Source organism: Gossypium raimondii, chromosome 10, assembly GCF_025698545.1.
Source record: "Gossypium raimondii isolate GPD5lz chromosome 10, ASM2569854v1, whole genome shotgun sequence".
In the NCBI taxonomy this organism is placed as follows: Eukaryota; Viridiplantae; Streptophyta; class Magnoliopsida; order Malvales; family Malvaceae; genus Gossypium; species Gossypium raimondii.
Window position 1 is genome coordinate 59,575,133 of NC_068574.1, and position 18,748 is coordinate 59,593,880.

At 33.4% G+C, this 18,748-nt stretch overlaps 1 protein-coding gene across 1 annotated transcript; it reads left to right on the forward strand.

Moving 5' to 3' along the window:
- The first annotated feature begins 7,029 nt into the window (after positions 1–7,029).
- LOC105776131 (disease resistance protein RPP8-like) lies at positions 7,030–11,402 on the forward strand. The gene is made up of 2 exons (XM_052622947.1): positions 7,030–9,807; positions 10,426–11,402. Exon 1 carries the CDS (start codon positions 7,030–7,032, stop codon positions 9,784–9,786), a length of 2,757 nt encoding a protein of 918 aa, XP_052478907.1. The 3' UTR covers positions 9,787–9,807; positions 10,426–11,402.
- The last annotated feature ends 7,346 nt before the right edge of the window (positions 11,403–18,748 follow it).

Sequence of the window (18,748 nt, forward strand, 5' to 3'; positions counted from 1 at the left end):
AAATCAAAATGTAGTAAATTCAGGGAACTCTATGTACTAAGATAACTGTGTTATATGCTTCATTTTCGACCAACCAAGAAGCATTATATATACATGTTTCTGAAACGTAAAAATCTTAGCCTCACATTTGTAAGCAGTTTTACTCTGATATATATGAGACAAGCCTACTGATGAAACAGAAGTTACGGCAAATCTTTTTTTTTTTAATTTTTGTTATTTTTTGTTCCATCCCCAATCCTTGAATATTTCGATTATATGTTATTTTTTTAAAATATTTCGAGTAATTTAGTATTGTATAATAAATAACACAGTAAAAATAATAAATAATTGGAGTAAATAACACCAAAGGTCACTAAATTACTATTTTGGTCAATTAATTTTAAAAAGTTATAATATAATCACTAAACTATTCGAAAGTTTTCATTTAAGTTATATAGCATTTATTGTTCACATTGCCTGCAACCCCCTTACTCTTCTACAATTTAGGGTTTTTTTAATAAAACAACTTTAAATATCACGTATCTACGAACTAAAATCTAAACAGTTCTTCGATACCGACCATATATGTTCTTTTACTCGTTGATGAGTATTGATCCATTGTACTGTTCATCGAATTGTCGCTTGAACCTAGCTAGTCAAACTGCTTTAAAAAAAAAAAGAACTTAATAGTTCAATGACTTAAACAAAAATTTTTGAATAATTTAATAACTTAAATAAAAACTATTGAATAGTTTAATAACTATCTTGTAATTTTTTAAAGTTAAATAATTAAAATATAAATTTATTAATAGTTTAGAGAAGTTGAGTATAATTTATCCAAATAATTATTTTTTTTCTTTTGGTCTTATCCTATCGATTATGAGCAACGGCTGTTGGGTGTTCAAAGTGGTCCTTTAATTTTTGATAGAAAAATTTTATTAATCGGGCAAAAAAACATTTTGGGTTTCAACGTTAATAAGAGTGTAATATCCGCATTGTGAATTTTATTTATGATTAATTTAAGTATTGTATAAAAAATAACACAGTAAAAATAATAAATAATTGGAGTAGTTAAATAACACCAAAGGTCACTAAATTACTATTTCGGTCAATTAATTTCATAAAGTTACAATATAGTCACTAAATTATTCGAAAGTTTTCATTTAAGTAACTGGACTATGAAAATCTTTGTTATATGGTATTTATTGTTCACATCGTCTGCACCAATAATAAACTCTTTGCCCTTACTCTTCTACAATTTAGGGTTTTTTTAATAAAATAACTTTAAATATCATGTATCTACGAACTAAAATCTAAACAGTTCTTCGATACCGACCATCAAATTGACTTAGTTCAATAACTATCTTGTAACTTTTTGAAGTTAAATAATTAAAATATAAATTTATTAATAGTTGAGTATAATTTATCCAAATAATTATCTTTATTTTCTTTTGGTCTTATCCAATCAATTATGAATTGCAAACAAGTTTTATTCCCAATGTGTGGAAAATGTGTTGGTGATTTTGGAATTTTGTGTCCACCTAAAGCTTTTTCTACAAGCAAGTTTGTTTTTATTTTAAAAAATTGCTTCTTGATTTGGAGTTTTGTTTTAGTCGAACGGCACACTGCTTTTGAATAATTAAATTTATTATGGCTTTTCCGAGTGAGGCTAAAACCTGTCTTGTTTGATTGAATAGTTTGATAATTGGTGCTTGATTGATTAGGTAATTGATCTATTAAGGCTTTTTTATAAAAAAATAATTCAAAAAATTTGATTACTTATTTTTATTAAATACATAAATGACATAAAATAACCACATTTCAAAAATGGATGACGCAGGTAGTTTTAGAAATTGGTAGCGTCAAATTATTTAGCTTTACCAGAAAAAAAGTTTTTTTAAGGTCCCCCAATTTTTCAAAAATAGTAATATTTTTTTAATATTTATACAGGTAACGTCATTCTACATGGTTCTACCAAAAAAATAAATTTTTATCTCGATTGCTGACGTGGTATGTTAGTGACGTCAAACTCTTTGACTCCACCAACTTTTACTGTAAGTTTTAGATCATTTACATGTTTAATAAAAAATGGATTATTTTCATAAATAATCAAAAATTTTGAATTATTTTTATAAAAAAAGCCTCTATTTATGAGTTCAATTATTTATTTAAGCTCAAATGTCCATCTTATATATAAAAAAAAACAAAACCGAATAAAACGATTTCTTTTTTCAACAAGAATTTCCATCAAGGATACTAAAAGTATAGATCATTTCAAGGTGGAACGATGGTGGTGGATGAAAGAGTGGATTGCTAAAGGAGAAAGTGATGGGGTTTTTGTTTTCTTCTAAAAATTAGGATGTAGTTGATTTTTAGGGTTTGATTCTTTTAGATTGTCTCTTTGTTTCTTTTTAGGTCGGATGATTAAAGTCCCGTAGGAATTGAGTATGATACAACTTTTGCATTAATTAAGAACTACTCCATCGATTAATGGATGTAGGAGAGTAGGATGCGTGGTACTTAAGCTTCAACTTTCTCAAATCTAACCCAACTAGAGGTGATTATGGGTCGGGCCGGGCCCAACCCATATTAAATTTTACAACACCAAAATAGCATCAAAAACCTGCAAAATATAATCAACAAACTAGAATTAGAGGTATACTTAATTAAAAATAAAAAATATATATTTAATATATAATTCGAGCCCAGGCCAAAATAGTTTTACCTGAGGCCCGACTCGTTTTCTAAACGGGCCTCTTTTTTTTGCCCAAACTCATATTTCGGGCCTATATTTTTACCCGAACCCTCATATTTTTCAGGCAGACCTTCGGGCCGGGCTGGGTAGCCCAACCCATGATCACCTCTAAACCCAACCCTGTAATAGCCCGATTTTGGGTCTAGTCGGAACATTGGTTTTTGGACCACAAATTCGACGAGGAAAAAAACTGTAATGGCCTGAATTTTTAGAGGTGTCGGAACGATTATTCGAGATCACTAAATTCGAAAAATGAGTAGAAAATATTATTAATTTAGTGAGTATAAGTTAAATGTGAAGTTAGGAAATTTTTTGAAATAGTGAATAGTGAAGAGTGGTCGGAACTGTCAGACAGCGAAACAAGGGAAACTTTAAAGAATAAACTGTACTATTTGGCTAAACCAAAAATTTCGAAAATTTTATGGCAAGAAGATATGTGAGTCTAGTTTTAGGGAAAATTAACAGATCTTAATTTGGAGCTCTGTAGCTCCGGATAAAAATAATTTAGTGACTCTGACTCGAATAAACAGCTTTGAATATACATGTGAGTGAATAGTGAAATTATAGTTAATGTTGTTTAAGTGTGTTATACACATTAACGATGTGGAATGAAGAGGAGGAGGAGAATAATTGGGAAATATATGAATGATTTGTGTATAATTGGTCATATGCTTGATTATAATTGATAAACGATAAAATAGAAACATGATGCGGTCGTTGAAAGCACCAAAAATATCCTATCCCTAATAAATAATGAAAAATAATAGTAAAAGGGAAGTAGGGTCAAATCCTCAGGGACTGGATTTGCACAATATCTTGTTCTGTGGAATCCCATGCAGAGTCTTGCCCAAGACAACCTGCGTTCCTGAAAAAAAATAAAAACAAAAAAATAACAGAATTAAATGTTTGGATTTGAAAATGAAAAATAAAATAAAAAAAATTTTAAGAATATTGAATCGAAAATTAGAGAAATTAAAAATAGAGTTGAGAGAAAGGAAATTCTTATGGGAGATTCCAGCCTCCAGTTGTCTCGTTCCGCCTTGGGTTCAATCCTAAGCTTTTAGATGATCCTTCCCAAACCGAATAAACCAGTTATAGTGGAAGAGGACGCCTACGACCACCAGCTCCAATGATTTAGACTTATGATGTGGTAGAACCTGACTTTAGCCAACAATCGCTTCTATGGGATCGTCTTATGCTAGATCAATGCTTCTCAATGGTGAATCCCAGGCCATTTTGTCTCTTGGGCTCACCAACCTCTGACGCAGTAAGCTAACGAACCGACTGTGCAACCTTCCCAAAACATACAAAGCGGCCGCCTTTGCATACATTGAAAAGCTTACTTCTTAAGAGACATGGACAGAAGCGTCAGCCCCGTAGTGCGAAGAAACGATGAATACTCGTTGAAAAGGCTAAGTACGGATTCTAAGCCTCAAAAACCTTTTTGGGGATTTTCGACAACCTTAGGCTAGATGGGTTTAGTGGCTCATGGTTGGGGTAGAAAAGAAAATAAATAAAATAAAATAAAAATAGAAATTTTATTGAAAGGAAATATGAGAAGAACAAAAGCCCAGACTTTTGGGGAGAGAGTGTTTACAGAAAAAGATGGGATCCCCTTTTGAGTTACTTCACCCCCTATTTATAGTGTTAGGGGAGATAGTCTAATCCTACTTAAATTCCTAAAAGATAAATACATTTAATTGAAGATAAATAAAGATAAAATAAAATCCTAAAAATAATCCTTAATAATTATCTCAATATTAATTATCCTAATATAATTAAAATAGAGTTTAATAGAATAAAATCTCTTCTTTTTGCATTTCAACCCTTGTGTCCTCCATGCTTGCACTTTTGGCACCAACTTTTCATTGCATTGCACATTGGCCCATTTTATCTCTAAATTCACGCTTTTGGCCCTTAATTTTGTTTTTGCCTCAAATTTAGTCCGTATGAGATAAAAGATCATAAATAGCTCAAATTAGCAGGATCATACTCAGAATAAATACATAATTAATACATAAAAATATGTTATTCTAGAGTGTTATCAAAATGATGCTTATATTTGTGCATTATTGGACACGGTTTAAGCTCATGTGTGAAAATAAAGTTTCATAGTATGTGTGAAAGTATATTTGGTATATGATTTGGCATGAAGTAATGTCATGAATGATTTATGAATTAACACATGTTGGTAAGTGTGGTACATTAATAAATGTTGTGCTCATCCATGCTTATAATGCTTATGCTATATGTGTATTTGGATAACATATTTGGTATACATGCTTAGGCTTTGGCCAAGTAGTGGTTGAATTATGCCACGTTAAATTTATAAGTTATGCATTGAAATGATAAGTGCCTAATTGGAAATATGCTTGTGATCATGAAAAGGATGGTAAGGTTTAAATTATGTAATCTCTAGTGAAATGGTTTATCATGCAGTTAGTTCCAAAAGGAGTTATGTTTAAATACACTAGCTTGCGACTTTGGTTGAATGACATGTTTATATCTTGTGTGATGTGCATAGGAAACGAGTGTGGAAAGGTAATAAAATAGTAAGTTCATATGGCGGAAATTTAATGATTAAATGTTAATTTCGTGAATTATATTTGATATGTGGATTAATATTGAATGTGGAAGGAAAATTGTTCTTGAATTATTCGAGTGATAAAGTGTTTAAAATAAAGTGTTTAAGTGTTAAGTGTAAATTCCCAGTTGAATATAGGAATAGAAGTGGATACAAGTGACATGTGACTAGATACCAGTGTTGCAGTGTTACAGTGAATCCCGGGTGCTGGGTGATCTAGCATGTGTTGCAGACACCTGATAGCTTGTGTGAGCAGGCCCGTGGACTTTTCCAGTGTTATTGATCAGTGGTAGCTACGGCTACATATCAGTGGTAGCTTCGGCTATATTTCAATGGTAGCTACGGCTATATATCAGTGGTAGCTACGGATACATATCAGTGGTAGCTTCGGCTACATTTCAGTGATAGCTACGACTACATATTAGTGGTAGCTTCAACTACATTTCAGTGGTAGCAACTGCTACGTATCAGTGGTAGCTTCAGCTACATATCAGTGTGGCACTTATGTGCTAATTCTTTACGTATCCGTGTATATTTCGAGTGTTCAACGGGATTAATAATGAGTTAAATGGTAAATGCATATTAGTATTGAACTTAATGATATTGAATTGTACGTGAATTAAACGGAAATTGTTAGTGATATGATTTGAATTGTGAGCATGAGAAATTGTGATTTGAATGAAACGGGAATGATGCATTGAATTGTTTAAGTATGTACTGGGTCTCGTAGGCCCTATTTATTATGAATATAATATTTTGGGATATGATCTGAAGAATTATAAAAGCATGTTAATAAATTTGAAAATTTTAATTTAGATGGAATTTTATAACTCGGTTAAATACGTTTACAAGTGTATGTGTTCTGGTAATGCCTCGTACCCTACTTCGGTGTTGGATACGGGTAAGGGGTGTTACAAACTCACTTTAGACTTTTGTATAAATTTTATTTAAACATAAAAAATATTGTATAAATTTCAATTTTAATAAAAAATATTATTAGAAATATTAAATATTAAATTAAGAATAATATATATTGCTTTTTAGTTGGAAGAAACTATTTTATAATTGTTATGAATTTTTCATTATTAAATCAACATCTATTGATATCAAAATAAATTTGATTTACTCTATATTTTATTTATAAACATTACTATTAATCAATAAAACTATGTTGGTTATTATAGAAAAATAAGAATATGTTTGTGCTTTCCAATAGTTATAGCTCTGTTCAGGATGTGGTAGATACAAGTATCAGTTGGACGAGAAGTTATTCGCCACCCTCAATGGCTATGTTCCATTCGAATTCTATGGCTTTTGATTCAAAATGGTTAGCTCCGAAAAGTGGTTGGGTTAAGCTTAATACAGATTGTACAATTTTGTCTAGAGCTCACACGGTTGTAATTGGAAGAGTCATTAAAAATGCTAATAGTAATTAGTTATGTGATTAGTCGATGACATTAGGAAATATGAAGTGTTTAAAATTTAAGCAAGATCGATATTAGAAGGGCTTTGACTAACTTAGGACAATAATAATAATAATAATAATAAGTTCAGCTATTTGCTGTCCAAAGAACAGTAATTACCAACCTCACCCCCAAAAACAGCTCTTCAAAACTTCTGACAAAGACAAATACTTCTCCACTAATACATAAAATATTCTACTAATACTTGCAGTTCAGTTTGTGGAATCTTTTCTGGACCAGCAGGAGAAATGGAAGAGGCTATTGTGTCCTTAGCTGTTGAAAGAATTTCAGATTTACTCATCCATGAAGCTGTTTTCCTCAAAGATGTGAAAGATCAAGTTGAGAGCCTAAACGCTGAACTGAAGCGAATGCAGTGTTTCTTGAAGGACGCGGATCGCAATCTTGAACAAGATGCGCGTTTCCAGAATCGGGTGTCGGAAATCAGAAATCTTGCTTATGATGCTGAAGATGTCATCGACTCTTTTATTCTTAAAGCAGCATATCAACGAGGTTTTCATGGGATTGTCAAGAGATTCACCTCCATTTTCACCAAACCTTATCATCTGCACAAAATCGGGGTGCAGGTCAAAGCAATCAAGACCAAGCTCCAAAACATTTCCGAGAATCTTCCAGCTTTTGAAATACCCGATGATGGAGAAGGCTCTAGCTCAATTTTCAAGGTGCAGCAACAGTTTAGAAGGACATACTCACATGTCGAGGAAGAGGACGTTGTTAGCTTGGAAGTTAGCACGAAGGATGTCATGACCATGTTGATGTTTGAAGAAGATAGACCCCACGCCGTGGTTTCCATAGTCGGCATGGGGGGCCTCGGTAAGACTACTCTTGCCAGAAAAGTATATAATCATGTTGATGTGAGACGCCATTTTGATTTCTTGGCTTGGTTTTCTATCTCTCAACAATGTAAGCCGAGAGAAGTTTTGCTTAGTGTCTTGATGAAAGTTCTCTCTCCTTCTAACGATGAAAGAGAGAAAATTGAGAAAATGGACGAGATTGAGCTGAGGAGAACGCTTTTTGATGCTTTGAAAGAAAAGCGGTATTTGGTGGTCCTCGATGATATTTGGAGAAGCGAGGACTGGGATATTCTTAAACCTGCTTTTCCACGAGGAAGAAAGGGAAGCAAAATATTGTTCACAACACGAATAAAAAATGTGGCTTCACGTGCCGATCCATGGAGCACTCCCGTGGAGCTCTCACTTCTTACAGATGATGAAAGTTGGAATCTTTTGTGTAGAAAAGCATTCCCACGGAGCAAAATGGGTTCTCAATGCTGCTCAGAAGAATTTGTGAAGCTTGGAAAAGAGATGGTGAAAAAATGTGGAGGCTTGCCTTTAGCAATTGTTGTGTTGGGTTGCTTGCTGGCAACAAAACAGTCAGTGGCTCAATGGGAGATGGTTCATAAAAACATCCATGGACACTTAAATGAGCTCCCACACCAAGATCGCCAATATGGTGCAGTGAACAGAATTTTGGTTTTAAGCTACAATGACTTGCCTTATCCTTTAAAACCATGCTTTTTGTATCTTAGTCATTATCCAGAAGATTGGGAGATACCGAAAAAAGAACTCATTCGTTTATGGATCGCTGAAGGTTTCATTCCGGAAAACGAAGAATTCTTGATGGAGGATTTAGGCCAAAAATTCCTAGAAGAGCTTATAGATAGGAGCTTGGTTCAAGTTAGCAGGCAAGACTCTACAGGAACAAATGTGGAGACATGTCGAGTGCATGATCTCTTGAGGGACTTGTGCACGAAGAAAGCAAGAGAGGAGAAGTTCTTGGAAATTATTCAACAACCACTGCATGAACTTGAAGTGACATTGGCAGAATCTATGCTACGAAGAATTTCTATTCATCCTAGTAAATCGAAAGTTTATTTGAAGGGAGAGCATCCAAAATTACGCTCTTTGTTGTTTTCTCAGAATGAGGAATTCGTAGAATTATGCATTTCAAAATACAAAAGCTTCAAATTTTTAAGGGTGTTGACTCTTGCAAAAAGGGGCAACTACAATAAGTGGTGGCATGTGTCGACTGAAATTGGTAATCTCCAACATTTGAGATACTTGAAGTTACACTGCAAAAGCAAAATTATTTTGCCGCGGTCTATTGGCAGGTTGAAGAATCTGTACAGTTTATACATCAAGTGTTTTTGTGACATTGTAATTCCTGATGGTGTGTTTAAGTTAGAACGTTTAAGGCATATTGTAATAAAATTGGGTGTACATGGATTTCGTTGGCGGCAAGGGTTCACTTCAAAAAATATTGAAACTTTGAAGTTCATAGTGGTGGATAAGAAGGCGGCTGAAAATAATGCGGTGCTTAGGTGGACTAATATTCAGAGTTTAGGAATAGCATTTACCAGAGCAGAATATGTGAAGCCTACCCTAATCTTGCTAGCCAAATTGCAACGCCTTAGGTCAGTGTCCTTAAGTTTTTTTGATGGCTCACACCTAGACTTGGAACCCCTTTCTCAATATGATCACCTCTCCAAACTGAAATTACTGGGTCGGATAGAAGATGAGCCACATCCGAACGGTCAGGTTTTGAAATTTCTTCCAGCAAATATTGTCAAATTAACTTTGGTTGACTGTGAGCTGAGCCAAGATCCAATGGCGGTATTAGAAAAGCTATGCCATTTGAGGATTCTCTATTTGCAGGAAGCATATATTGGGAGTGAAATGGTGTGCTCTGCAAATGGATTTCCTAAACTTGATTATCTTCAAATGTCTTGCTTACATGAGTTGGAGGAATGGGAAATAGAAGAAGGTGCAATGCCATGCCTTCGAGAATTGAAGTTGGTATATGTTGAGAGTTTAAGGATGCTTCCAGAAGGCTTGAGGTACATTACTACTCTCCAAGAATTGAATTTAAGAGGACTGCCTTCGTCATTGGAAGAAAGGATTGAAGTGATAGATGGAAGAGAAGGAGAGGAATTCTATAAAGTGCGCCACATTCCCTCCATCCACATTATTAATTCGATCCCAAAATAATAGGAGCCAACATCACGTGAGGTATTTATTTCTATAAAATAATAATTTTTACATTCTTTTTCTTTTCTTTTTCACCCATAGAGTTAGAGATTGATATAATATTGATAAAATAACAGAATAGAAGAATATATCTTTAATTACCAAAAAAATTATAATTAAAATATAAAAATAATAATTTTGAATATTTTTCTAGAAAAACTAAATTTTAATATCATTTTATTATTTCATATTTTAATACATAAGAGATGATAATATATCCATACCATTTTTTTCTTGATGTAAGTTTACCTGGAATACACTTTGCCGAGATATCTAATTTCATTAAGTGTGTGTATGTATTTTTTATAAGAATTAGATTACTATATAGTATGAGCTTTGAATGAAGTGATTGTTTGCTATATATCTAAGGCTCGTTTCTCGCAGCTAATAATTCCTTCAATTTTGTATTTTGCACTGAAAGCTTGATCACCTTACCAACTAAATTTTTAAACTCAATAACATCTACAGATGTCAATTCTTTAGCATATGAAGCTTCTTCAGTCGGCTTTTGATTTTGGAAACATAACCTACTATTCTCTTCTAAAAGTTACACATTACTCTTGATCTCCTGAGATAAGTTCTTTTTTCGTGTCTCATCAGCATGTTCTTCAGATATTTCATGTGCAAAAGATGATAGTTTATCAGAGAGAGATGTCAACTGCTGCTCCAAGAGAGTTACTGTTACAGGCCCATTTTAACCCTTAGCCCATTTAAATTTTAAACCAAAACAAAAAAGGCCGGCCCAATCTTCCAGCCCAATCAGACTAGGGTTTCAGAAACTGAAACCCTAGTGCCCCACCCACTTGCGCCGTTGCCCCACTAGCACCATCGCCGCAGCCTTTTGTCGCCCACATGCATGCTGCCACCGCCCTTTACAGCTCGCCTCTGCCAGCCACCGCATCTCCACTTGCACCAATGAGTACCTGCAAGCAAAAAGAAAAGGGAAAAGGATAGCACAAGTGGTGTATAAAAGCCGAACTCGGCTATCATTTTCGAGGGGGTTTTTTTTTACTGTAATCGGAGGGGAAGGCTTTTTTTTTCTTTCTAACATTTTCATAGATAAAGCAAAAAAAAAAAAAAAGATTCAAGAAAGAAAAAAATAAAGAAACAGATCTAAAAAAAAATCAAACACTCAAGGTGACTTTTTTTTTACGCATTAGCCTTTTTATTTCTTTCTTTATCTGTGCAAAAGCATAAAAAATACAAAAAAATTAAATTTTTTACCGTTTTGAATACACGGTGGCCGGAGCGACGCCGGTTTTGCCTTAAGGACTCCTACCCGCGCGTCGACCCGACCCGCAACCCAGGGTCCGCGTGTTTTTGTACGGGTGGGTTATTTACAATCGTGGCCCTTCCACATTTATGCTCTTTTTAATTTGCTCCCTTTTCTCTTATTTTCATTTTCTTTTAATTCTGCCCTGTAATTTTGTTTGGATTCCAATCGGGTCCCTAACCCACTAACGCACTGAAAGGGACACATGTCCCAATAATTGGAATATTTTCCATTTTAGCCCTTTTCCTTTCAGCGCGCGTCGCGTTTTGGTCCTTTTTTATTTTCAAATTCGTCCAGTATTTTTATTTTATTTCGATTTAGTCCTTTTTTAGTAGTTTTATTATGTTGCTCATTATTATTATTATTATTATTATTATTATTATTATTATTATTACTATTATTATTATTGTCCTTGCTATTATTATTGGTATTATTACTAATATATTTATTACTATCATTATATTTATACTCATATTTACTTATATAAATATTAGATATATGTGACATATTATATTATTATTATATAATTGCTTACATATATATATATATATTAATACATACATAAATACTCATTTTGTATATATATATATATTTATATATGTATATTTATATTTTCTCACGAATATGTATATTCTTACTTACATATATATTTTATATAATAATTTTAAAATATGTACATATGTTTTATAATTTCAAAGCACATATATATACACACGTGAATACATTTACATAATATATTTATATGCACATAGTTCCTCTTTTTATAAAAGTATACATATATATATACATACTGTTATATACACATGTTTTATATATTTTAATAATTTTATGGATATACTCATATATATATCTTTTTATATTTTTATAGTTTTATATTTTTTGTTTTTTATTTACATTTTCATTATTTGGAATAAATGTTTTAATTTTATTGCTTATGCTTGCGATTGTGTGTTATATTAATTTGTCTTTATATTTATTTTACTTCGTAACCTTTGCCTGTATTATTTTGCTTACATCATCATCATTCCATTACACCCATTTTATTTAGATTAAAAAATGGAATTTTAAAAATATGAGTAATATTCGGCATTTTAGATCTCCGAGAGAATCAAGCCCTAACGTGTTGGGTTCTGATTTTCTTCGTTGAATTTTAAAAAAAATCGAGATTACTCTTTTAAAAAAAATGATAAAAAGCTTGTTATCAAGAATTCAATACGTTGTGTCCTAACGCATTGGATGTGACCCGTTGTTTTCTCGAGACAAGGATTTTTCGAAATAAGGGTAATATTCAAATGTTTAATATTTTGAGAAATTGTGCCCTAACGTATTGGGTTGCGATTTCTTCATTTGATTTAAACAATTGAATATTCTTTTAAACTTTATTACACGAATCTTTTCAAACTCAAGTTTTAAACGATATCGAGAATTTAAAAAGGATCGTGTCCTAATTTACTGGATATGATTCTCTTTCTCGGATAACGTGAAATATGCCCATTTTTCCTGAAATTTTTTTATCGTTTTAATGCAATGATCGTATTTTTAAAATTCTTCAAGGTTCCTAATTTTCGACATTAAGACATTAAGCAATCAACTAGGTACCAATTTTGGGCGTATCGAGGGTGCTAATCCTTCCTCGTGCGTAACTGACTCCCGAACCTATTTTTCTGAATTTCGTAGACCAAAATCGTTGTTTTAATAAAAATTAAATTGTTTATTAAAAACAACCACTTTTCGAGGTGACCCGATCACACCTCATCAAAAAAAGATTGGTGGCGACTCCCATTTTCGTTTTCATTTTCTAAAACCCAAGTAGACCCCGTTTTTTCATCATCCAAAAAATGGCGTCAACAGTTACCTTTGCATGCAACTCCTTATTCTCAAAACACTTGATTTGCAGTTGTTCTTGCACTATACGATTATCTGTCGATTTTATCTCAAGCTCAAAACTTTTTTCATTACATTGTGCCATCAATTTCGTAATTGTTTGTCGCATTGATGTCATTCCTTCCTGACACTTGGATGCCACTTGCTCCTCCTCAAATGGATTCAATGAGAAACTCTTCTTCTGCATCTTGATTCTAAACAATCCATTGCCACTAGAGTCAAGGATCAGACACATTCCCTCTTCAAACATCACCTTGAATTTCTTCTCTACCAATTGCCCCACACTCAACAAATTTTCATCAATCTCATGTACAAATAGAACATCTGAAATCAACTTAGTTCCAGCACAGCTGTCTATTGGTATTGTGCCTCTTCCCTTCACTTCTAGTTATTCTCCATTTCATATCCTTACTTTTGACTTCAATAACATGTCAAGGTCTTTAAACAACTTCTCATCACAAGTCATGTGATTGGTGCAACCACTATCAACTAACCAATTTTCACATGGAGTACTTGATGAGAAGCAAGAGACAACAAATAGTTGTTCCTCTTTTTCTTTAACTGTAGCATGTGCTCCACTTTGCTGATAATTTTTTGATTCATTACAGAACCTCTCAATGTGCCCCATCGAGTTACACTTTCTGCACTTTACATCTAGCCCTCTCCAACACCTGAAATGAGCTCCAACACCTGAAATGAGGATGGTTATGTTTTCCACAAAACTTACATGGAGAATATTTGTGAAAATTTCCAATACCATTACCTTTTGCAGCAGTTTCTGAACCACTACCGCCACCACTCTTCTTTCTATTCCACTTTTGGTCCTTTCTATTCCACTTTTGGTCCTTTCTTCTTTCACTCTATTGCATCTTAGCCTTTAAAGCTCCTTCTATGCTTCCTTCCTGCCTCATTAGTCTCCTTTGCTCTTGTGCCTATGAAGCACTGATCAACTCCACTACTCCCAATTGAGTCAAGTCCTTAGTGTTCTCAAAAGAGGCAATAGTTGCTTCATATTTCTTAGGCACAGAGACAAGTATCTTCTGCACCAGTCTAGAATCAGAGAGATCAGTCCCAAGAACTCGTACCTTGCTAGCAATATCCATCAGCTTGTCTGGGTATTCTTTGATTGACTCAGACTCCTTCATTTGTAGCCTCTCGATTTCTCTGATCAAGTTCAACACCTTCATGCTCTTGATCCTCTTAGATTTTCTCTGATCAAGTTCAAAACCTCACAAGTGTATCTCTCAAATTTTCTCTCAAAACTCTCACAAAACTTTTCTCACAAGTCCCTCAAGAAAAATGGCTCTCGATGCCACTGTTGGTTTAGCAAAGACTTAATTAAAGTATAGAACAAAAGATGAAATGAAAAGATGATTTAATTCATTACCAATGCAGCCCTTATATACAAGTCTCAAGTAACAACCTCAACAAAAATTCAAATTGCTACTCATACTAGCAAGCTAACAACTCCTACTCCTATTAGCAAGCTAACAAATCTCCCTAGTACTTAGTCTTACTTTTTTAAAAATAGTTGCAGCCTGAGATACTAACGTGCTTGCTAAATTTGACTTCAGTAACCATGTAAACCAATCAAGGCCTGACATTAATAAAGAAGAAACTTGTCTCTTTTGTTCATAAGTTACTCAATTTACTACATGATTTTATAATCTGCAATGAGTGTTATTCAAAATATCTTTTAAGTCAGCTGCCAATCAACAACACACATCCCATTTGGTAACTTCTATTTCGTGATGTATGCATTCGCAGCTAAAAACCTTACGTATGAATAGTGCAAGTGAGCTCGAGTTTAAATACAAACGAGTTTAATTAAACTTAAGTTCAAATAGCTTGATTATATTTCAAGTCAAACTTAAATTTAAAGATTAATGTACAATCAAGTTTGAACTTAGTATTGAGCCCCTTCAAACTTGAACTTACTATTATTCAAGCTCGGCTCTCGATTACCCCGAATTTAGTTTGGTTGCTAGACTACTAGTGCTCTCTATAAAATCTAATCATCTTCATCCTCACTTTTACCACTCAGAAACAATGAAGAATACCCCTTTCCTTCTGTTTTCATTTCTCCTCCCTTTTTGTTGAAGTGCATGCAGTCTATTTGCATGTTGCAGCTCTTGTGCATGCTACATTAAGAAGTTTTCAGTTGTAGTTGCAATGTAATTTTGTCTGTTTGAAAATGAATAAGCTTGATGACAGTTTTAGTTGCACCGCTAGTTCTAGTAAATTCATGGTGTACTTCCTAGTCCAGTAAACCAGCTTTCTGCATTCTCAACCAATCTCCCCACGGCAACTCTACTACCAAGACCCCACTAGACTTAGTCAATGCTGCCGTCGACAAGTGCCATTCTCGTGCCTCGTCAATGAATATGTCGCCGAATTTTCCGGTGGATCAGAGTGTACAAAATTACTTGCTTCAATGCATGATGCTGATTTCATTACGGTTTTCTATCACAGTTTTAGAACATTGTTTTTTTTTTTATGCTTAATAAAATGGACTTTCGCTGAGAAAATAAAAGAAAACATTGAAACAATGCTATGGAATTTTGAATAGTTTAATTAATTAATACATCATTTTTGTCTTAAATGTTTAAATTTACCAAAAATAAATTTTTAAATACTTTAATTAATAAAATATTAATTAAAAGAATTTAATATTAGCATCTAAGTTGTCTTTTTTATGCATGATGCTTCAACCTATGAGCTAAGTGGGCTCAAATGATAAAGAAATTTTGTACTCATTGGAATTCAACAAATTATTACCGTATTATCTATTAGGATAAATATCACAATTATACATAAATTTTATTTAATATATAATTGTTAATAAATTTTAATTTGATGCAATTATACACGTGAAACTCTAATTGTAATTCAAATGTATACTTGAAACTTTAATTTTGTTTTAATCTTATACATTTAAAAAAATATATCAATTTATTTTTATATTGGATAGATATAATTATTTATATATGCAATTTATAAATAAAAAATGATGTTATATCAATAATTATTTTAATACTTAACAAGAATTGGATCAAATCAAAATTTTATGTATATAATTACACATTAACCCATAGTTCATGTATAGTTTTAGTATTTATCCTATCTATTAACTATCTAGTAGTTATTAATAATTTTATTAATTATTCATAATTACTATGAATTATAGACTCGAATTTAGAAAAACTAAAATTATTTCTAATTTTAATGCTATACTTAATAAGGTTGAAACCATTAGATCTAAATTTAGAACTTTTTTAGTGTCACAGTCTTTCCAAACTAAAGTTTACGGGGAATATTGATAAATTGATGAATTAAAGTATTCGAATGGTTAACAAAATACAAATTTTAAAAATGGGTGTAATAGAATAGAATAGAATTTTATTTTTAATTTAATTTAAAGTTATTTATAATTATAATATCATATCTTTGTAAGATATTTGAAGAGGTATGAGGGATGCTTCAGTTTCAGATTAGTAAAGCTTTGGGAATTCATTTGGGGTTATTTCATTGCTAAGCAAGGAATCAAGGAGTAGTGAAAGTTAGAAAAAGAATCCCCATATTCTTAAGCAAATTAGAATTTAATTAAAGAGGAAAGAAGAATCTACTTTTGCTTTCTTCTTGTTCAATTTTAATTATCATTTACTTTTGATACAACAATAACAAAAAAAAAGGGAATCAGAAAATACACACAGACTGATTATCAATCCGTTGGACATCCACACCAAAAAAAAAAAAGAAATTCAGACTCTTTTTTTTCATCAACTAGAGAAATGGCAGAGGCTATTGTGTCCTTGGCTGTTGAAAGAATTTCAGAATTACTCATCCGTGAAGCAGTTTTCCTCAAAGATGTCAAGGAAGAAGTTGAGAGCCTAAACACTGAACTTAAGAGAATGCAGTGTTTCTTGGAGGACGTTAATGGGAAGGCGGAACAAGATGCGCGTCTCCGTAATCGGGTATCCGAAATCAGAGATCTTGCTTACGATGCTGAAGATGTTATTGTTGGAACATTGGCAGCATACAACAATTAAATTTGCAAGCAGAGCAAAGAGAAATCGAAGCAGAAAAGAAAACAAGCAAAGCAGCAAAATGAAATTTGAATGCACAGCAGAAATTGTAACTGAACATTGCCCATTTTCATTCAAAATTTGAAATATAAAGGAGTTACAATACAATTTGACAGTTACCTAATGTGTTTAATTGCCCCAACTAATATAAACCTAAACACTAGCTAAAATATAGCTGACCAATCAGCCATTACATCAAAAGATCTTATCACTAGCTTAATTTTAATAACATTGTGAGTAAACTAAAGTTGAACCAAATCAAATTACAACAGAACAAAAGAACAAAGTTGGTTGCTTCATTCGGTCCAAAATTCAACCTTGCGCACCAAGCAAAATCAGCTGAACTCGATAACTGCTGCTGGTCTTGACAGTAGGTGGCTGCTGGTTTTGTGTTGTAATGCAGTCCAACTTTCAACACTCCTCCTTGGACTGTATGCAACACATATCAATTGCACTTCTCAATGCTTCAAATCGTGCAGTTCTTAAAGGCTTGGTTAGCATGTCAGCCAGTTGTGCACCTGAGCTACAATGAACAAGGCTGATTTCTCTTGTTTGTTCAGCCTCTCGAACAAAATTCAACTTGATTTTAAAATGCTTAGTTTTACCATGGAACACAGGGTTCTTGGCTATAGCAACTGCTGACTGGTTGTCCACCCAAATTTCAGTTGCTTCAGCTTGTGTTTCATTAAGGTCTTGAAGCAATTTCATGAGCCAAATGGCACGATTGATCGCTCTCTTTGAGATGTACTCTGCTTGGTGTGGGTGAAACAACGATCTATTGCTTCTTTGAACTCCAGCAAAACATGCCCGATCCAAGTGTGAAGAAGTATCCAGAGGTACTCTTCATGTCATCAAGGGATCCTGCCCAGTCACTGTCTAAAAAACCTTCAAGTTTCAATTCCTTTCCACTTTTAAACATTACACCAAAGTTGGCAGTGCCTTTGATGTATCTAAGAACCCTCTTTGCTGCCTTCAAATGAGCTTCATTGCAGCAGTGCATGAACCTCGATAGCAAATTGACACCAAACATGATATCTGGCCTAGTTGCTGTTAGATACAGTAGGCAACCTACTAGGATTCGATAATGTCTCTCATCAACCCTTTGCTGATCACCACTTTTTGTCAGCTTTTCTCTTTGAGCCACTGGTGTCTTACTGTTTTACAGTTTTGCATGTAGAATTTACCAAGGATCTTCAAAGCAAATGTGTGTTGGCTGATGAAGATGCCTTGATCAGACTGGTGAACTTTCATGCCAAGAAAGTATGTCATGATTCCCAAATCAGTCATCTCGAACACTTGCTGCATTTGAACCTTGAACTCGTCAATGAGCTCAACTTTACTCCCTGTCACTAACAAATCATCCACATACAAGGAGACAATCATCAAAGTTTCCTGTTCTGACTTCTTAACAGAAAAGGTTGGTTCACTAGGACTCTCAAGCTTGGTCAGGTAACTATCAACTCTGTCATACCAGGCCCTTGGTGCCTGTTTTAGGCCATAAAGGGTCTTTCTCAGCTTGTACACTTTGTCTTCATGTCCTGTAACTTCAAAACCTTCTGGTTGATCGATGAAGATCTCCTCCTTGAGAAAGCCATTCAGGAATGTTGATTTTACATCCAATTAGTGAACCCTCCAGTGTTTTTGAGCAGCTAAAGAAAATAGGAGCTTGATTGTGTCCAGC